Source organism: Sinohyriopsis cumingii, chromosome 1, assembly GCF_028554795.1.
Source record: "Sinohyriopsis cumingii isolate HCF-2022 chromosome 1, ASM2855479v2, whole genome shotgun sequence".
Lineage (NCBI taxonomy): Eukaryota > Metazoa > Mollusca > Bivalvia > Unionida > Unionidae > Sinohyriopsis > Sinohyriopsis cumingii.
In genome coordinates this window covers 154,320,371-154,340,249 of record NC_142961.1, presented here as the reverse complement: position 1 = coordinate 154,340,249, position 19,879 = coordinate 154,320,371, and the positions used below count along the sequence as shown (strand labels likewise).

Genomic DNA, 19,879 nt, shown 5'->3' with positions numbered 1-19,879 from the left:
TGCAAAACATTATGGAGATTTTACAAGATCGGGAGGTAGGTGTGGAAATACCCCCAAAATCGGAAGTTTTTCTACCAGCTTGAGAGTTGTCTGGTATGAACTGTCCAGGCTTGTGGAATTTTAGTCAGGGCTAGTGAGCTTATTTAAGTCACCAGCCCGGGGCCTGTACCTAAAAAAAAATTTCTTTGAGTACTGACCAGTAAAGTACATAATCTGTTTATACCAGACATGTATATACTAACAGATTTGTCAATACAATAAGTGTAGCCTGCATGTAAAATACAATGTATTTGAATCATAAGAAGGAAGCTCCTTAATGTTTAAATAATTACTTAATTACTTAAGATTTCTGCTTTGCAGATTTAATGGTGGGGTTTTTTTGTGTGCGAAAAACTAATGCTTAAGTTACGACCGATAAAAACCGTTCTCAATGCCTTTTACACCTCTCCAGTAATGGATAGTTTCACACACAAGTTGGTCCACATCCTAGTCTCTTCGCCCAGAATTCAGTATTATCTCTCAGTGTTTCAGTGTTGGATATATATTTTCAAGATATTAGTCCTTAGGCGGTGTGTGTATTGGGGGTAGGTAATGAAAATGTCATTTACATATAATACGACTGAAACTCATCTTTCTTAAATGAATTTATTACACTGTGGTAAATTTTTAAATTTTACATTGGGCACCATCACTTAATCCTTATCCCATTTTTTGCACAGCACACATTGTATTAGTATTTATTTTAAAATTACATTGCCTTTTTTAAATTCCAAAATATGAAATATGAGCACCTTCTCTATGTTATACTTTTCTCCTGTCAGGTCTTAAACACATTGTTAACACACAATTCAACAGATATAATTATCAGCATATAATGGAAGCAGATTCAACTTTTGAATGTGCAACCCAAATTTGGTCTCCTCCTGTCTGTCTTGCTTGCGATGTGTCTGTTTTTATTGTCGTTTCATTAAAACTCAGCAATTTATGGCATCATGGTATCTTTTGCGCAATATAATAACTACCCGCCTAAGATATTTAATTTATGAACATTACAGTCTAATTAAAATTTGTAGAGGAATACATACATAACAGGAAAAAAAAATTCTGGTCTCCTTTAAGTACTTTTTGGAAAACTGAAATTAGGCTGAGTAAAATGAAACAAAAAAGTATAAGTTTATTTTTTATGTTAGTGCTGTTATGTTGCTAAGTATTGTATGTCCCACTAACCTTGTCTGAGTCTGAACCACTTATTTTCATGTAGAGACAGTACTCCAAATAATATTTGTACCTATTTCATATGCAGAAAAAAAATAATTATTTTTTCTTGCATAAAAATTACATTAACTACAGTTTGATGGTTACAATTGTATAGTGATCTATTATTAGGTAGGTTTCACTATGTACTTAAAGTCACAATTATATTGAAATCTATGATACACAATCTGGATGTATGATACAAAACAACAGACTCTATTTTGTTGAGGCCACCTTTTATTTAACTATAAAGTTTAAAAGTTTCACACTGAGCTTAATAAAATAAAAACGGTTTAAGACTGACATTAAACTAGGGTGAGAATAGAAGGAGGGATTACAAGTCAGAAAGACATGCACATAGATGAAAAATCTGACTGCTATGTTGATCTACCCCCCAACAAAAAAAATTGATGAGGTAGGATTGACAAAAAAAACCACGGCAGGATTGACAAAAACTGCCAAAGCAGGCATAACAAAAGAACCCAGGGCAGGCTTGACGAATGCCTCCAAGGCCAGCTTTATAAAAACAGCCAATGAAGGCTTTACAAAATCTGCCAAGGCAGGCCTGACAAAAACTGTGTTTTATATAATCTCAGGCAAGACCATATTAAAATGGAGTATGTTAGACATCATAACAATCAAATATAATTCAAAATCACAATATTATTGAGTTGTTCCTGTCACAAACTGAAATAAAGTTTAATATTGGCTCCACCCACACAATACTAATAAAGAATCAATAAAATAGAATCATGTTATAGCAAATATCACTTAAATAATATATTGAATACTTCCACATGCCATTCGATTCCTTTCATACAGGATGAAGCATGCATTAGAGTAATAAACACACATGTCCTTTTGACTCCTTTCAGAATAGCATGTAGCATGCATTAGAGTAATAAACAACTTACACACATCCTTTTGATTCCTTTCATACAGGATGAAACATGCATTAGAGTAATAAACAACTTACACCTGTCATTTGACTCCTTTCATATAACATGTAGGATGTACTATTGTAAGAAACACATTGCCTCCATAAACCTGGTTGTAAATAACAAACATGTTCTTTACTGACAATAACTATTTGAAACACTTCTTTTATTTTGCCATATGCTGATGACACCTCAATATCTTTTAAATTACTCAGAAGTCTTTAAACGGTACCTTGCATGAATTAGTGATATGCTCAAATCACCAGCCTTTAATCAGTACTCTGCATGTATTACTGTTCTATGCTCTAATCTCCAGCCTTTACAGAAATCAAGATAAATCGATACTTTATTTGATTTTGGGAACATGAAAATTAGTTGGTAAACATTGTACAGAGATTCTATTCTCATTTGGGAACAAGAATCCTTTAAAGTTTGAGGTATACACATTTTGCACAGACTCAAGCCTGAAACTTATTATCAACTATGAAAACATATTACAAGAAAAAAATATTGAGTCAATGGTACAAAAGAATTTGTACTCTTTTTGGCAAACAGCAGTACTAAAAGATCTCACACTGCCAAATTAAACAACTTGCTTCTGTGTCTGCCTAATCCTTTAAGATTTTATATGTCAATTAACAAAAAGTTTTATAAGTTTATTTGAAATGAAAAATTGATATACTAAAAAGAATGATCAGTGTTATGAGATATAAAAACGGGGGATGATGATACACAACCATACATACATACAGTAACACAGATGAAAAATAAAAAGGAATATACAGATTACACACACACACACATCACACACACTATATATATATATATATATATATATATATATATATACACACACATACATACATACATACATATGCAACTACTGAAGAACATTCAAACATTATATACATCGCCCATTGAAAAGGGCTTGAAAATTTAATACTGGCATTTTAAATATAAATTTGGACAAATCAGTCATTCCCTTCCAAACCAATGTACGGTTACTATACACGTCATGCGACTCAAACAAATGATACATTAATTACAGAAGTTCTTTTTCTCAATTAGTCTCCATTTTCTCATCTATCCTCTTATATCCCAAGTACATGTCAGAATTAATATATTATAAACCAAGGATCGTCCTGGGCTTCAACAATGTTGCAAATTGTGATTTTTTTTCCCCTGATTGGTGACAAAATATACCATCTGGCGATTTTTGGGCAACAACCTTTTGGGATGTTTAATTTGTACATACAATCATGGATCTGAAGTGGAGACATTCAAAGGGACCATGAAAGGAAGCCACAAACTTGGATACACAATGCACTGGAATCTATCTGTTATGCAAACAAATCTTTTGTTCGTATTGACAAACCCATCTTTACAGTGCATTGTTACATCATAATCCGCTTATGTTGACATCTGACCCAAGTACTGTATGCTGTGATACACTCAATCATGCTACCAGACTATACCTACAGTCGACCGACCTCTGAAGCCATGAACAGAAACAGCTACAATTAACTGAACAACGGCTAATCGTTTTTTTTTTTTTATATTAAATATACCAATAAAATAGTTTGGCTGAAGCTTCAGAGAAAACTGATTACCTTTGAAGTACCAATTGCTGTGTATAAATACAAAGCAAATGGGAGAAAATCTCAATCAGAATTATATACTGTTAACAGTGCAACTTCATTATGGGTAAACATAAGTCAGACGTCGCGTGTTCATCATCTCATCCTAAGAGTAAGTTAAGAAAATTAACATCATTTGGATTTAGAGCAAATTTATCAGACAACACAGTCACTTAACCTGTTATACCTGACAGTCCAACATCATCTACATGTAGTGATGGTAGTAATGCTTCACCACATCATGATGAATGGGTCAAAGTTCCTGAAAATTTCTCAACAGCTGGAAACTTGGGACTCTGTGGCTGAGATGATAGAAAGTTAAAGCAGATATTCTGTGATATATGTATCAAGGCACAAGTCATCAATTCATTTACAACTGGTTGTGATATTTTGAAGGAGGAGTGTGTCACCAAACAGGTTATGACTCTAGGGACTTAAACTACGCAACAAGAAATAGCAAAACAAACAAGTTTTGCATAATTGAAAATAATTTCTCAAAATATGGGAGGGAAAGAATTAAATTAACTTACAGCATGGTGAATTAATTCCTATTTCCTAAAAGTCCTTTCAATTCCAATAGTTCCAAGGAATCCAAATACTTTCCAAAGAAAAATGCCCCTTCTGTGTTGAAGTTTCAAATGTACAGAAAGATTTCCAAAGAAATTCAAATAGTCGTTGAATCAATTTAGTCAATACCAATCAATTATTCTAGCATGTCATGCAAAAGACAAATCTTTTCAAAAACAAAGTTGGGAGATTGAATCTGAAAACACACAGATTCGGACCTAGCATCAGGAAGTTTTTTGCAGCATATTTAAGCATCGTTTTCATTAAATATTCAGATTTTTCGGGTCCAATAAACATGAAATTCTCAAAAGATACACTGTTTCTCCCTGTAGAGTTCATTATCTCCCAGCCCCAATGTGCCCCCATTTCATATTCTGGTCAGCTCAAAACTGCACAGTAGCTAAGGTTAGACTCAAGCCTTTTCGACATACTTCAAAGAAACTGCTTGTTCTACAGTGAGTGAAAGTGCTAGCAATTGATTGACAAATAAACAGTGTCCTTTTTTTGTTATAACTAACAATGCCTAAAATGGGTGTGAATTTATATTAACAGTTCAAATGTGGTCTCAAGCTACCATACATGTGATAACTATTTTCCACCTCTTGTACCCCACCTTATTTCTTTACTGATAACTCATATATGCATGTAACACTGTTTACTATATAACATATTTATTCCGAATTATTTGGAAAGAGCACATATGTTCTGTGATATATTTCTTCATTCCTTCTTGTAGTTTAATGATGGTAATTAATGCTAATATATAGGGTACGTTAATGCCAGGTGTTGACTCATGTAAGTTACATTTGTGGGAATGAAGAGCCTAGTTTGCTTGTTGAGAAAAAATCTACAGCATTCAGTGATCATTCTTGTGATTTAGAAAGCAGTTCACTACAAGCAAAGCATGTAAAGCACGGCAAAAATAAATGTCTGAATTCCTGGTTGACGGAGATATACTTTATGAAGCTAGCCATGATGGGGGGCATTTAATTCCTGAATGCATGAAAATCAACGGTCGCATTATATGTCACTTATCGTACATTGCGAAGTATGATAATAGGGTTTTAGTATTAAAATGTCATTAACTAAAGTTCCTTACAAAACTATTATTTGGAAAATAATATACATAATATAGATTTGCTTAATAGCTGATGTTTCTATTAAAAAAAAGAGAGACTGTAGATGTCAGGAAAGTAGATATTTTACATTTGATAATGCATTTATTTCTGATGAAAACAGTCATGCACTAACGATGATGTGAGATGCAAAGGCCATGGCAGTAGCACAGAACAGTCATGTAATGATTTATTTTGTAATATTATGGCTGTATTGCTTGTTGTCAATAAAGTAATAACTATCTCATCTTTTTCAATTTTCATTACCTATTACATTAATAGACTTGGAAAAATATTCACTAATTGTTCTGGTAACAAGTTTTAAAAATTGTCAACAACATATTGAGGTTGTTGATGTTTTTGACGACAACTTTTTAAAAGCCAGGACCATCCCTGATGATCCTATCTCTTCCTTTGAGTGTTGAAATCCTTCCCTTTATTTGAATCTGCCATTTACTTGTTCTCACAGTGAATGCTTAAAACAATGTGTATTTCCTCCTGTTGGTCAGTAGACAGGACTATTCTCTCTCTTTGGTTTGTCCGATGTGTATCTGTCCACTGGCAAAAGCTTACCCTCTGTTACACAGTCTGCAAATTGTAAATAGAGACAAGTCTTAGTAACTTCAAAACATAATGCCTACGCTAAAGCAATCTCAAGAAAAAATAGATTGGCATTAATGAAACAAAGATTATAAGTATAGTCTAACAGTGTAGCAACACATACCATTGCACAAGTTGGTTGTACAAGGGTTCTACAGCAAAGGTACACACCTGATTTGATATAATGTAATTACATGTCAGAATGGGTTAAATATTACTGTGATAGAAGCTTAGCAGCACTCTGCAGAGCTTTACAAAATTAACGCAATACCTACCCCATAGATGATCCCTGGTCTATTTCTCCTAATGATTACAAATGCCATTTTTGTAAAATTTGCAGTGACCTAGCTAATATATTACAGTGACCTAGTTTATATATTACAGTGATCTAGTTTATATTACAATGACCTAGTTATACTGCAGTGACCAAGAAGTTTTTTTTACAATGACAGTTTATATTAAGATGACCTAGTTTATATTATAATGTTGTAGTTTATATTACAATGACCAAGCTTATATTACAATAGCCAAGTTTATATTACAATGACCTAGTTTATATTACAATAGCCATTGTTATACAAATAAACAGTGCCCTGGAGCCATGTGATAGAATACAAATAAACACTACCTTGTAACCATTGTGATACAAATAAACACTACCTTGTAACCATTGTTATACAAATAAACACTGCCCTGGAGCCATGTGATAGGATACAAATAAACACTGCCTTGTAACCATTGTTATACAAATAAACACTGCCTTGTAGCCATGTGATAGAATACAAATAAACACTGCCTTGTAACCATTGCAATAGAATACAAATAAATAAATAATGCCTTGTAACCATAGTGAGAGAATAAAAAATAAATAATGTCTTGTAACCATTGTGATAAAACACAAATAAACACTGCATTGTAACCAATGTGATACAAATAAACACTGCCTTGTAACCATGTTACGGAATACAATAAACACTTCCTTGTAAACATTGTGATAGATTACAAATAAACACTGCATTGTAACCTATGTGATACAAATGAACACTGCATTGTAACCATTGTGACAGAATACAAATGAACAATGCCTTGTAACCATTGTGATAGAATACTATTATGTATATTTAGTTTAATTGTTTGTCTGTTAGTTTCCAAAGTTTTTAAATTTTCATTACATATTATTGTAATGTAACACTGTATGCTGGACTTGACCTTGTCCAAAACTGAGTTCATTTCTGCTTGACCTGACTGATGTTTTAAAAGAAATTCAATTCCATTTATGTAAACAACTAAAAATAGCTTCATTATACTCTATGCGTATGAGCTTATAAACCAAATTATTATTCAGGTAAACAAGAAGTGGTAAATATGTTGATCAGGGTCAGGGTTTTGGAGATTCCCATGTGAATTTTATAGGTTATTGTGTTGTAAGTAAAGATAGAATACAAATAAACACTGCCTTTTAACCATTGTGATAGAATACAAATAAACACTGTCTTGTAACCAGTGTGATAGAATACAAAAATAAACACTGCCTTGTAACCATTGTGATAGAATACAAATAAACACTGTCTTGTAGCCCTTGTGATAAAATACAAATAAACAGCTCATGTGTAAGGCTTTTTTTCCCTTTCATACAGCTTGTTCAAGCAAGTGATTGCAAAAATTAGTTCAGTAGACTGAAGTGATGAATTATCTGAACAAATGTTATCTTTAAAATATGAAGAAAACAGTTAAGATGTATTTTAAGACAATTCAATTAAATATCAACAGTAAACTCATGGAAAAATAGCTTACTGTGCATAAACAGTGGATGTTTCCTAAATCTCACTAAGTGAAAGTGATTGCTACCAATTTTATTTAACATAACTTAGAATATACAAACATAACCAGATGAATTTATTATGACTCCATGGTCTTAAAAAAAGTAATAGAAATGAGTGAGAAGCAACAAGCTTTGTAAAATTCAACATATAATTTACTTCCCCAGAATACAAATTGAAAATGTAAAAAAAGAACTTATGATATTGTGAATTGAATCACCAATAATCATATAATTTCTAACACATGTCCTAATGAATATAGTTCTGAATAATCTTTAGTGGTATTTCAAATACTTTCCAATGCTGAAGGTGTTGATGTGCCTGGTATGGCCAGTAGTTTCTAATTTACTAATGTAATAATGGCCTGAATTGTATTCATGTGCCAACAGTCTTTTGTTGAATTGCAGTAATATAATCCAGAGTTTCCTTGTTTGAATTCAATACAATTCCCTGTTAATGTCTTTTTCCAAGAATACAATTGAGCACTATCTATTTCCAGAAAATAATAAATAATTAAAATCTGAATACAACAATATAAATGAATTTTGCACAGATGTTATCACAGAAATAAATAATTGTTCCAGTAAACAAGATTATATAAAAAACTAAGACAAAAGAATGACCCAGATGAGGGCCAAAAGTTCATTCTAGAAGAATCTTAGTTATAATTAGAAGGTCTGTTACTAAAATTATAATGAAGCATGTGCCAATCATTAAGTACACCAGATCTACTTATGTGAAACAATACCAGTGTCTTTCACTCAGCTTGAGATAATGATTCTAATATTTATCCTTCACTCAGAAATAAAAATAAAATTTCTTTGCAAACTGTCACTAGTCAGGAACAACATGAGCTTGATTTTGGACATGGTCAAGTACAAAATAAAACAAACTGAAAGTAAACAACTGCTGTCATTGTATTGTTATTATTTTTAGTTCTATTCTTTGTTTTGCAAGTTGGATATGGAATAAATATTTTTTTTTAAAAAGTGTGTGTGTGTGTGATCTGGATTTTTAACATAGCTTTAACAATTTTTCAGTCATATTGCTACGATGTCTGCAGTGTGACAGTTTATAGTGATGTCTAGCACTGGGGCATCATGTCGCAGACATGTAGTATGATGTCCCACCCAGTCATATTATCCTGACACCAGGCCAACCAGTCCTAGCACTAAACTCTTAATGCTGAGCGCCAAGCAGCTGTTAGTAGCATTTTGTAAGTCTTCGGTATGACTCGGTTTGGGATCAAACCCATGACCTACCGCATTCAAGCGAATGCTCTAACCACTAGGCCACTGGAGTGTTTTTTTTAAAAAAGACCATGTCTCATGATATAATTGATAATATAAAAAATACTGTTGTGTAAATTCTAATTAGGAACTTCATGTTAAAGTCAGTACATTCCTACTTAGGTTTGTTCCAATTTAAACATTGTACCCATGAAAAGCAGATTCTTAAAATATATACCTGGGTACTACAATTATTCAAAAAATTAAAAAATGATACAAAATTCAGAACTGCATCTATGGGTGACTACTGCAAATTGAAAGTGATATTCCTGGATCCCATGTATGTTTTACACGAACAGCCCTGAGAAATTCAATGTCATTGTCAGTACATTTTTAATAAGTACTTTCATGACATTGTCAGTACATTTCTAATAAGTACTTTCATGTCATTGTCATTACATTTCTAATAAGTACTTTCATGTCATTGTCATTACATTTCTAATAAGTACTTTCATGTCATTGTCATTACATTTCTAATAAGTACTTTCATGTCATTGTCAGTACATTTCTACTGAATAATTTCAAGTGTGTCAGAAAGTTTTTGACTCTTCGTGTATCTAACACATGATTTTAAAGTAAGAGTTTATTGTCTTAGGCATCAAGTTTACCCCAGAGCAAAAACCACAATTAAGACTAACAACTTTTCTTCAATAAGCTGAGGGTAGCTTAAAATCTAATGCTAACTAAGGCAACAGTATAGACTAGAGACCAGCATGGATATTAAGTACAGACTAGAGACCATCATAGATATTAAGTACAGACTAGAGACCAGCATGGATATTAAGTACAGACTAGAGACCATCATAGATATTAAGTATAGACTAGAGACCAGCATGGATGTTAAGTATAGACTAGAGAACAGCATGGATATTAAGTACAGACTAGAGACCATCATAGATATTAAGTATAGACTAGAGAACAGCATGGATATTAAGTACAGACTAGAGACCATCATAGATATTAAGTACAGACTAGAGACCAGCATGGATATTAAGTATAGACTAGAGACCAGCATGGATATTAAGTATAGACTAGAGACCAGCATGGATGTTAAGTATAGACTAGAGAACAGCATGGATATTAAGTACAGACTAGAGACCATCATAGATATTAAGTATAGACTAGAGAACAGCATGGATATTAAGTACAGACTAGAGACCAGCATGGATATTAAGTACAGACTAGAGACCAACATGGATATTAAGTATAGACTAGAGACCAGCATGGATATTAAGTATAGACTAGAGAACAGCATGGATATTATGTACAGACTAGAGACCATCATAGATATTAAGTATAGACTAGAGACCAGCATGGATGTTAAGTATAGACTAGAGAACAGCATGGATATTAAGTACAGACTAGAGACCATCATAGATATTAAGTATAGACTAGAGAACAGCATGGATATTAAGTACAGACTAGAGACCATCATAGATATTAAGTACAGACTAGAGACCAGCATGGATATTAAGTATAGACTAGAGACCAGCATGGATATTAAGTATAGACTAGAGACCAGCATGGATGTTAAGTATAGACTAGAGAACAGCATGGATATTAAGTACAGACTAGAGACCAGCATGGATATTAAGTATAGACTAGAGACCAGCATGGATATTAAGTACAGACTAGAGACCAGCATGGAAATTAAGTATAGACTTGAGACCAGCATGGATATAAAGTATAGACTAGAGACCAGCATGGATATTAATTATAGACTAGAGACCAGCATGGATATTAAGTACAGACTAGAGACCAGCATGGATATTAAGTATAGACTAGAGACCAGCATGGATATTAAGTATAGACTAGAGACCAGTATGGATATTAAGTATAGACTAGAGACCAGCATTGATATTAAGTTCAGAAGAGTACTATCATCATTCAGAATAAACTAATTTTTTTCACAATTATTTTAAGGATAAGTTAATGCTTATCACAATAGAATCTAATGTTAAAGAGAAGAATATGACAATAAGAACTGAGGGTTAGCAAGGCTTAAGAAGTATGACGGAGTACAACAAAATGACAGTAGGACCTGAGAGTCAACATGTTTATCAGGTATGACACAAGAGCACAATTTGATAGTATGAATGCTAACCAAGTATGATACAAGAGTACAATGTGACAGTAAGACCTGAGTTAGCATGTTTATCAAATATGACACAAGAGTACAATCTGACAGTACAAGCATGCTAACCAAGTATGACGCAAGAGTACAATCTGACAGTACAAGCATGCTAACCAAGTATAACACAAGAGTACAATCTGACAGTTAAGAATTGAGATTTATATGGCTTAAGAAGCAGGACAGAGGACAACTGAACAATAAGTAATGAATGTTAGTGTATTAACTAAGCATGACACAGAATACAAAATGACAGTAAGAACTGAGAGTTGGCATGCTAACGAAGCATTACACACAGTACAAACATAAACTCACCCAGAATCCAGAGAGGCTTCAGGCTCATAATATCTGGATGGAAGTCTGATCCCAGGTACAGCCTGGCCTTGGACAAATTATTGGTTACCTAGAGGTACATGAAATATTGTACAGTGTACAGATTATTAAAAATATAAATATATGTGTGTGTGTGTGTGTGTGTGTGTGCTATTGTATTAAAGGTCTGAAAGTTAGTGACTAGCGAATAAGTAGATAAAGACATTGACCATCAAGATATTACATATGTCTATTTTGTGTTCTTTGCTTAATATTAATCATCAACCTTTATGTCAACTATCCAAGAGATATCTCTACGTATTGCATTATTTAATGCCCAATCAGTAGGACCACCAGAAAAGTGCACGGAAATAGATAATTTTATCAGCAATCAGAATATCGATGTCTTTTTCCTGACAGAAACATGGCTAAAAACATCAGGTGATGAGCCCAAGTGTGCAGATCTAACACCCACCGGCTAATCCATCAAGTCGTTCCCCCACCACTCTCGCTGAGGTGGAATTGCTGTCATCACAAAGAACTCCATGATCAAACACCTTAACCACACAATTTTCAATTTCTACCAAACATCATTTGAACTAGTCCAAACCACACTTACACTGGAACAAAGGTAAGTCCATTTTTTCTACCTATACTGCCCTCCTCCTAGTAGAAAAAAAAAAGCTGACTGAATCTCTCTTTTTGGAGCAGTTTCCGAATCTCCTGGAGTATGGAAATTCGATAGGTGGCAACCTGATTATTCTTGGAGATTTCAACTTTCATTTTGATTGTTCCAGAAACCCAAACACATCAAAACTCCTAGATTCCATTAATGTTTTCAACCTCAAACAGTCAGTTAACCAAACCTCCCATAAACATGGTCACATTTTAGACTGGATTCTTCATAGACCTGATGATAATATTCTACGTTCCTCCCTGGTATCCCACGAACTTGCATCAGATCACCTCTGCATTATATGCCATCTTGACGTATCAGTCCCTAAGCAAACCTAACAAACTGCCTACCTCCTACAGCAGAACAACTTGATAACTGCCTGCGTTCCCTGCTTGACAAACATGCCCCAGCCATCAAGTGCAGATTATCAATTCAAAAGTGTTCTCCATGGTATAGCAGTATTAGGGACCAGCTTCGCACTGCTAAAAGAGACTGCCGTAAAGCTGAGAGGCTTTGGCTTTCTACCACACTCGCTATTCATAAGCAAATCTATGAAGCCGCTAAGAAGAATATCACAAATATAGTCCATGCAGCGAAATCAGCCCACTGCACTACTAAGATCATGGAAAGTTCTATCTGCAAAAAGCTCGTCGAAATTACTAACAAGCTAATGTCAAGGAACAAATCTACACCACTTCCAACTAACTTCTCTCCAGTTGACCTTCCAGAAATGTTTGCAAATTTCTTCCATGACAAAGTACAAACCAGTAGAGATAAGCACACCACGATTTCAACTGACTCGTCGTCACCATACCGTTGCGATATAGAATTTGAGTGGCAACCGTTAGCAGCATTTGAACCTGTCCCTATGGATTTAGTACATACAATTGTGATGAAGAGTGCACCAAAGTCATGTGAACTTGATCCAATTCCAACATCACTGCTGCTTGAGTGCTTAGATCCAGTATTACCTTCACTAAATGATGTTATTAATACCTCTCTCTCATCCGGGGAATTCCCATCATTTTTCAAAACTGCCACTGTAAAGCCTCTGCTGAAGAAACCAACACTAGACCAATTCGATTTAAAGAACTACCGTCCAGTTTCTAATCTCCCATTCATAAAAGAAATCTTAGAAAGGGTTGTTCTATCCGAGCTTGTATCTCATCTGAATTCAAACAGTCTTTTTAGCAATGTACAATCTGCATATCGCCTTTGCCACAGTACTGAAACTACTCTTCTAAAAGTAGTTAATGACATTCTCTCTGCGTTGGATAGCGGAACGATTACAGTCTTCACCCTCCTTGACTTGTCTGCAGCATTTTACACAATAGAGCATGATAAATTACTTCACCGTCTCCAGCATGTATTTGGCATTCATGATAAAGCCTGACTGTGGTTCAAGTCCTACTTGGTCAACAGGACACAAATTGTATCTGCAAATTGAATACACTCCAGCCCAGTTAATCTATGTTAATCAGTTTTCAAAAACCCATTGTAAAGCCTCTGCTGAAGGAACCAACACTCGACCATGATGATTTAAAGAACTACTGCCCAGTTTCTAATCTCCCATTCATATAAAAAATCTTAGAAAAAAGATTGTTCTATCCCAACTTGTATCTCATCTGAATTCAAACAGTCTTTTTAACAATGTACAATTTGCATATCACCCTTGCCACGGTACTGAAACTACTCTTCTAAAAGTATTTAATGACAATCACTCTGCTTTGGATAGTGGAAAGATTACAGTCCTCACCCTCCTTGATTTGTCTGCAGCATTTGACACAATAGACCATGACATATTACTTCATGATACAGCCTTACTGTGGTTCAAGTCCTACTTGGTCAACAGGACACAAATTGTGTCTTCAAATGGAATACATTCCAGCCCAGTTAATCTATGTTGTGGTGTTCCACAGGGGTCTGTTCTTGGACCTGTTCTCTTCATTTTATACACTCAGCCGCTCTCAAGTGACATAGATCGTCATCCAGTGTCTCACCAATTGTATGCTGACGACACCCAAATATACGAATCTAGCCACCCAACTGAAGTTGATGCTACTATCCAAGGTGTAGAGAGGTGCATTTCTGATGTGTAATCATGGATGACATGTAACAAGCTACAGATGAATGATGATAAAACTGAGGCCATTCTGATCACAACAAAAAGGCTTTCTCAGTCACATCCTTTACCTCAAACAATAAATATCAGTAACACCAACATTAAATTCACACAGTCAGTACAAAACCTAGGTGTCACTCTGGACAGTCCTCTCATGTTGCACCAACATGTCATGAATATATGCAAGGCTGCATATCTTGAGCTGAGACGCATCACACAAAGACACAGTGATCCCATTCAAGAGTGCTCTTAAAACTCACTTATTCTGACTGCAAGAACAAACTTAAAGACCTAATAATGTTCACTACCTTAAATATTTACAGCATGTTTTTATATTATCTAACTTCATGGTGTTTGTTTTCTGTAATAATATAATTATATATGTTATTTTATGTTATAGGTGTTGTCTAATGTTGTAAAGCGCTTAGAGCTAATGATTAGGCACTACACAAAGTCCTCATTATTATTATTATTATTATTATTAACATTGATTAAATTCCAATTATAATCAGATGATTGTGGAGAATGATTAATAAAAAGACGCCATGTACATTCCTGGTAATGCAAGGGGTGTTACTCTAATATAGTGGTAATCCCAAAGAAATATTTTTTTGATGGCATATACTTGTCCTAAAGTTAGGATCTTGATGTACATGCTGTAAATCAATTTGAAAATTGCATGCTACTTCAATGACTCTTAATCTGTCACTTGTAACCTCCAGAAACAGAAACTTTGCTGTGAGAATTAGAACAGCGCATATATAATATATAACCACTTGCGAGGGGGATGGAGCCATGATTGTCGGTGAGAATGGGCACACCAACATAAGCATGAAAGTACATGACCGTTTTCAAATGCCTACATTCCCTTAAACAGTGAATGCTCAGGGTTTGTTTCAATGTGTCTACTCAGTCTCCAAAAGAAAGTCATCTCTGAACTGACCATGCCCCTGTTTAAGTTTCAAGTCCCAGCTGCTTCAGCAAGCACACTGCCAGCAAAAATTTATACAAATTTATAAATTGAGGAAAAAATATATACTGCCATTCTAAGTCAATGTAAAATTTTGTTTAAAGGACTGGACATGTTTGTTGTTTTTATGGGTTTAATGCCAGTTTTAGCACTTTGCATAGTGCCCAGTATTTTTGGTGAGGGACACAAATTATATGTACAATTACTTTAACTACAATATGCATGGAATGACAGGCTCTTAATGACCCCATTTTTTCTTCTGAAGAAAAAGCTGGAAACAATGAAGCTTCAAAAGTATAAATATATAGTGAAGTACAATTACACTTTCTGAGATAACTAAATCCAACATTCAGTATTTTACATATCTAAAGGAGACAATGTACGTATTAATATACCTGTCCTCCGCAGACCTTAATTAAGGGTATTAAATGTTTTCGAGGGGGAACAGTCTTGTTTGAAATGAAGATGTGCCCAAGTTCAGCAAACAGTTCCCGAGCTGAAATAGGTAACCCCTGCTCTTTTGTCTTTCTTGTTATCTGCAAGAGTAAATGATGATGTGTCAGATACATATACTCAAGTGAAAGATTAGATAAAAGATCACAATAGACCATTCTCAGAATGTATTCATGTATTTATGTGACCCTGGGTCAAGGAATCCAAAATGAGGCTAAGCTAGGCACCATCTTCATTTTACCTCCTAACCATGGCTGCTACAATTGATACTGGTAAGGGAAAAAATTGTGACGAATATTGTTCAGTTCCGTTGTGCAATGGCAGTGCTAGAATTCACATAGATGTAAGCTTCCACCATATTCATTGAAAATGCATTGTTGCAATACGTCATGATGAGGGGCCGAATTTAACATAAGAAACTGGATGACTGTTGGCGTGTTCATATTTTCTTGCAACTAAATGATGTAATAAAGAGAAATCCAAATGCAAAATAGGTTCTGTCGATAAAGCAAATGAGGGTATGTATGTGTGTTTTATAATGGTAGGTTTCTAAAAAATTTACCCGATGTCCCATTCAACAAAACAGGGTCATCGAAAACTGGGCATACCTCCATGCAGCGCATTTATATCAGAGATTATGAATTTATGAGTAGTAATTACAGAAAAAGTGAACTTTATTATCTCGGTGAAAAAATAAATAGAAACAGTAGAATGAAAATGACCATGATAGAGAAGAGAGATAGCACAAGTAAAATGAAAATGAGAGGACAAGTTGAATGAAATTACAAAAGAGAGAGAGAGAGAGAGTGTGTGTGTGTGACTGGATAAAACTTAATGAAACTGTTGACAAAACATATTTATGTGTGTAAACATAAGGGAAAATGGACACTTAAATCACAGGCCATTGAAATTCTATCATTGTAGTAAGTTAATGATTGCACTTAACTCCTGATTTATTTTTTATTTTCTAGACACTTTAAGCAACAGGACTACAGATGGACACCCAACATACATTGCTTAACACATTAAACAATGGAGGTTTCTATCGTTTTCATCTGAAATTCGAGTAGGAAACACATTTTGAAAGCTATTTCTGAATACATCCTAAAACATCCAGGTGATCTTCCAATAACATACTGCCTAGTTGTGTTAGTAACATTGCTTTTCATTGGCTATTTGGCTCACGCATGAGCAAAAGGTTGTTTTTTTTGCTAAACGGACCCATTATTTTTGTATCAAGACCACTCTTTATTCCATATGCCCTTCTTATCCTACTTTTTGCAAAGGCTCATCTGTCTGTTTGCAGTTCATACCAGTCTGCCTTAGATCTGAGACCAAAAAGTCTAAAATCCGGACACAAAATTGGATTCTGACCATGGGCCAATTTTGGGTAGAAAAAATCTGGTCCAAAAAAAGAGGTTTTTCCTTCTGTATTTTGTAGTGCAACTAGAAATTCCACATTATTTGGTATCATTGTAGAGTTACATCTGTCTACCTTTCTCTAATACCACCCACTTTAGTGTATCATACATGACCTTGATGCTACAGAGCTTGGCTGTAGGCTACTACCTCCTGCCATGTAAACTCATCACCAGGTGTTAATGTGTTAAAACCTGATGCTATTCCATGAATCTTTACTTGGACAACTCAATCTGCCTAGCTTAGCCTCGTTTTCACGATACATTAATATTCATGAGGATAGCCTCATTTTCGCGATACATTAATATTCATGAGGATAGCCTCATTTTCGCGATACATTAATATTCATGAGGATAGCCTCATTTTCGCGATACATTAATATTCATGAGGATCTCATTAAGAATGGTCTATTGTCTTTCAAATAACTTCACTATATATCCACTGTCATAAATTCATTATATATTAAAATCCTAGACAAAAATGGGTGAAAAAATAATATTCTAGTTTCAAAGGCCAATCTTGAAGGAGTGATTTGACAAAGAGTAACAAGAACTGGATTAAAGCTAAAAAACTGACACGTTGAAAAATGTTTTGCAAAAACAAAATCTCTTCAATGTCAGAACCATGTGTTGTCAGTAATATATTCATTTCATTTATACGTTGACAATTTTGGACATCAAAAGTTTGCAAATTTGATGTTAAGATCAGATGTCTGAGTTTTGTTTTCAAACATTTACTGTATATGAGTGATCATTTGAAATGAACATGAAATTTTAAGTTTTATATTTGTATTATTCAGTGATTTTCATATATTTCATGTGAAATGCAACCAAATTTGATACTCGATTTATTGTGTTACATTAAGGACTTTACATCACTCTATGACGTTACTATGTAACATTACTGATTTTGTGTTACCTCTGGGACTTCACATCACTTTATGAGACACTTTAAGACACTCTATGATGCTGCTATGTAACATTACAAGGCAACATATCAAGTTACATTATGGATTTTACATCATGCTATAACTTGACTATTTAACAATGTTAAGCGAACTTTACAACATTATGATGTTGCTATGTCATAATGCTAAGCAATTTATTATGTTCCATGAGGGACTTTCTCATCATTCAATAATGTTGTATGTAACATTGCTAAGTTACTTATTCTGTTATATGAGGGACTTTACATCCCTCTGATGTTGCTGTGTAATACTGCGAAGTTATTTATCATGTTACATTAAAGAATTTACATCATTATGACATTTTCATGTAACATTACTAAGCAATGTATGCATTACCTTATGGACATTACAACGGCAATGCCACGTAACATTACTAAGCAATGTATGCATTACCTTATGGACATTACAACTGCAATGCCACGTAACATTACTAAGCAATGTATGCATTACCTTAAGGACATTACATTACAACTGCAATGCCACGTAACATTACTAAGCAATGTATGCATTACCTTAAGGACATTACATTACAACTGCAATGCCACGTAACATTACCAAGCAATTTATGCATTACCTTAAGGACTTTACATTACAATGGCAATGCCATGTAACATTACTAAGCAATTTATGCATTACCTTAAGGACATTACATTACAATGGCAATGCCATGTAACATTACTAAGCAATTTATGCATTACCTTAAGGACATTACATTACAATGGCAATGCCATGTAACATTACTAAGCAATTTATGCATTACCTTAAGGACTTTACATTACAATGGGAATGCCATTTAACATTAATATGCAATTTATGCATTATCTTAAGGACATTACATTACAATGGCAATGCCATTTAACATTAATATGCAATTTATTGCATCACATTAAGGACTTTACATTACAATGGCAATGCCATTTAACATTAATAAGCAATTTATGCATTATCTTAAGGACATTACATTACAATGGCAATGCCATTTAACATTAATATGCAATTTATGCATTATCTTAAGGACATTACATTACAATGGCAATGCCATTTAACATTAATATGCAATTTATTGCATCACATTAAGGACTTTACATTACAATGGCAATGCCATTTAACATTAATAAGCAATTTATGCATTATCTTAAGGACATTACATTACAATGGCAATGCCATTTAACATTAATATGCAATTTATTGCATCACATTAAGGACATTACATTACAATGGCAATGCCATTTAACATTACTAAACAATTTATGCATTACCTTAAGGACATTACATTACAATGGGAATGCCATTTAACATTAATATGCAATTTATTGCATCACATTAAGGACTTTACATTACAATGGCAATGCCATTTAACATTAATAAGCAATTTATGCATTATCTTAAGGACATTACATTACAATGGCAATGCCATTTAACATTAATATGCAATTTATTGTATCACATTAAGGACTTTACATTACAATGGCAATGCCATTTAACATTACTAAGCAATTTATGCATTACCTTAAGGACATTACATTACAATGGCAATGCCATTTAACATTAATATGCAATTTATTGCATCACATTAAGGACTTTACATCACAATGACATTGATATGTAA

The 19,879-nt window shown here is 34.0% G+C and overlaps 1 protein-coding gene across 1 annotated transcript in view; it reads right to left on the bottom strand.

Moving 5' to 3' along the window:
* Positions 1-1,488: 1,488 nt before the first annotated feature.
* LOC149808192 (microcephalin-like) overlaps positions 1,489-19,879 on the bottom strand; it is a 65,084-nt gene continuing 46,693 nt past the window's right edge. Inside the window, exons 13-15 of the mRNA XM_089965596.1 lie at positions 15,827-15,967; positions 11,667-11,754; positions 1,489-6,099 (exon numbers count right to left, since the gene is read on the bottom strand). Of these exons, the coding sequence (XP_089821722.1) occupies positions 6,017-6,099; positions 11,667-11,754; positions 15,827-15,967 (312 nt within the window). The 3' untranslated portion in view covers positions 1,489-6,016. The remainder of the gene's footprint in view (positions 6,100-11,666; positions 11,755-15,826; positions 15,968-19,879) is intronic.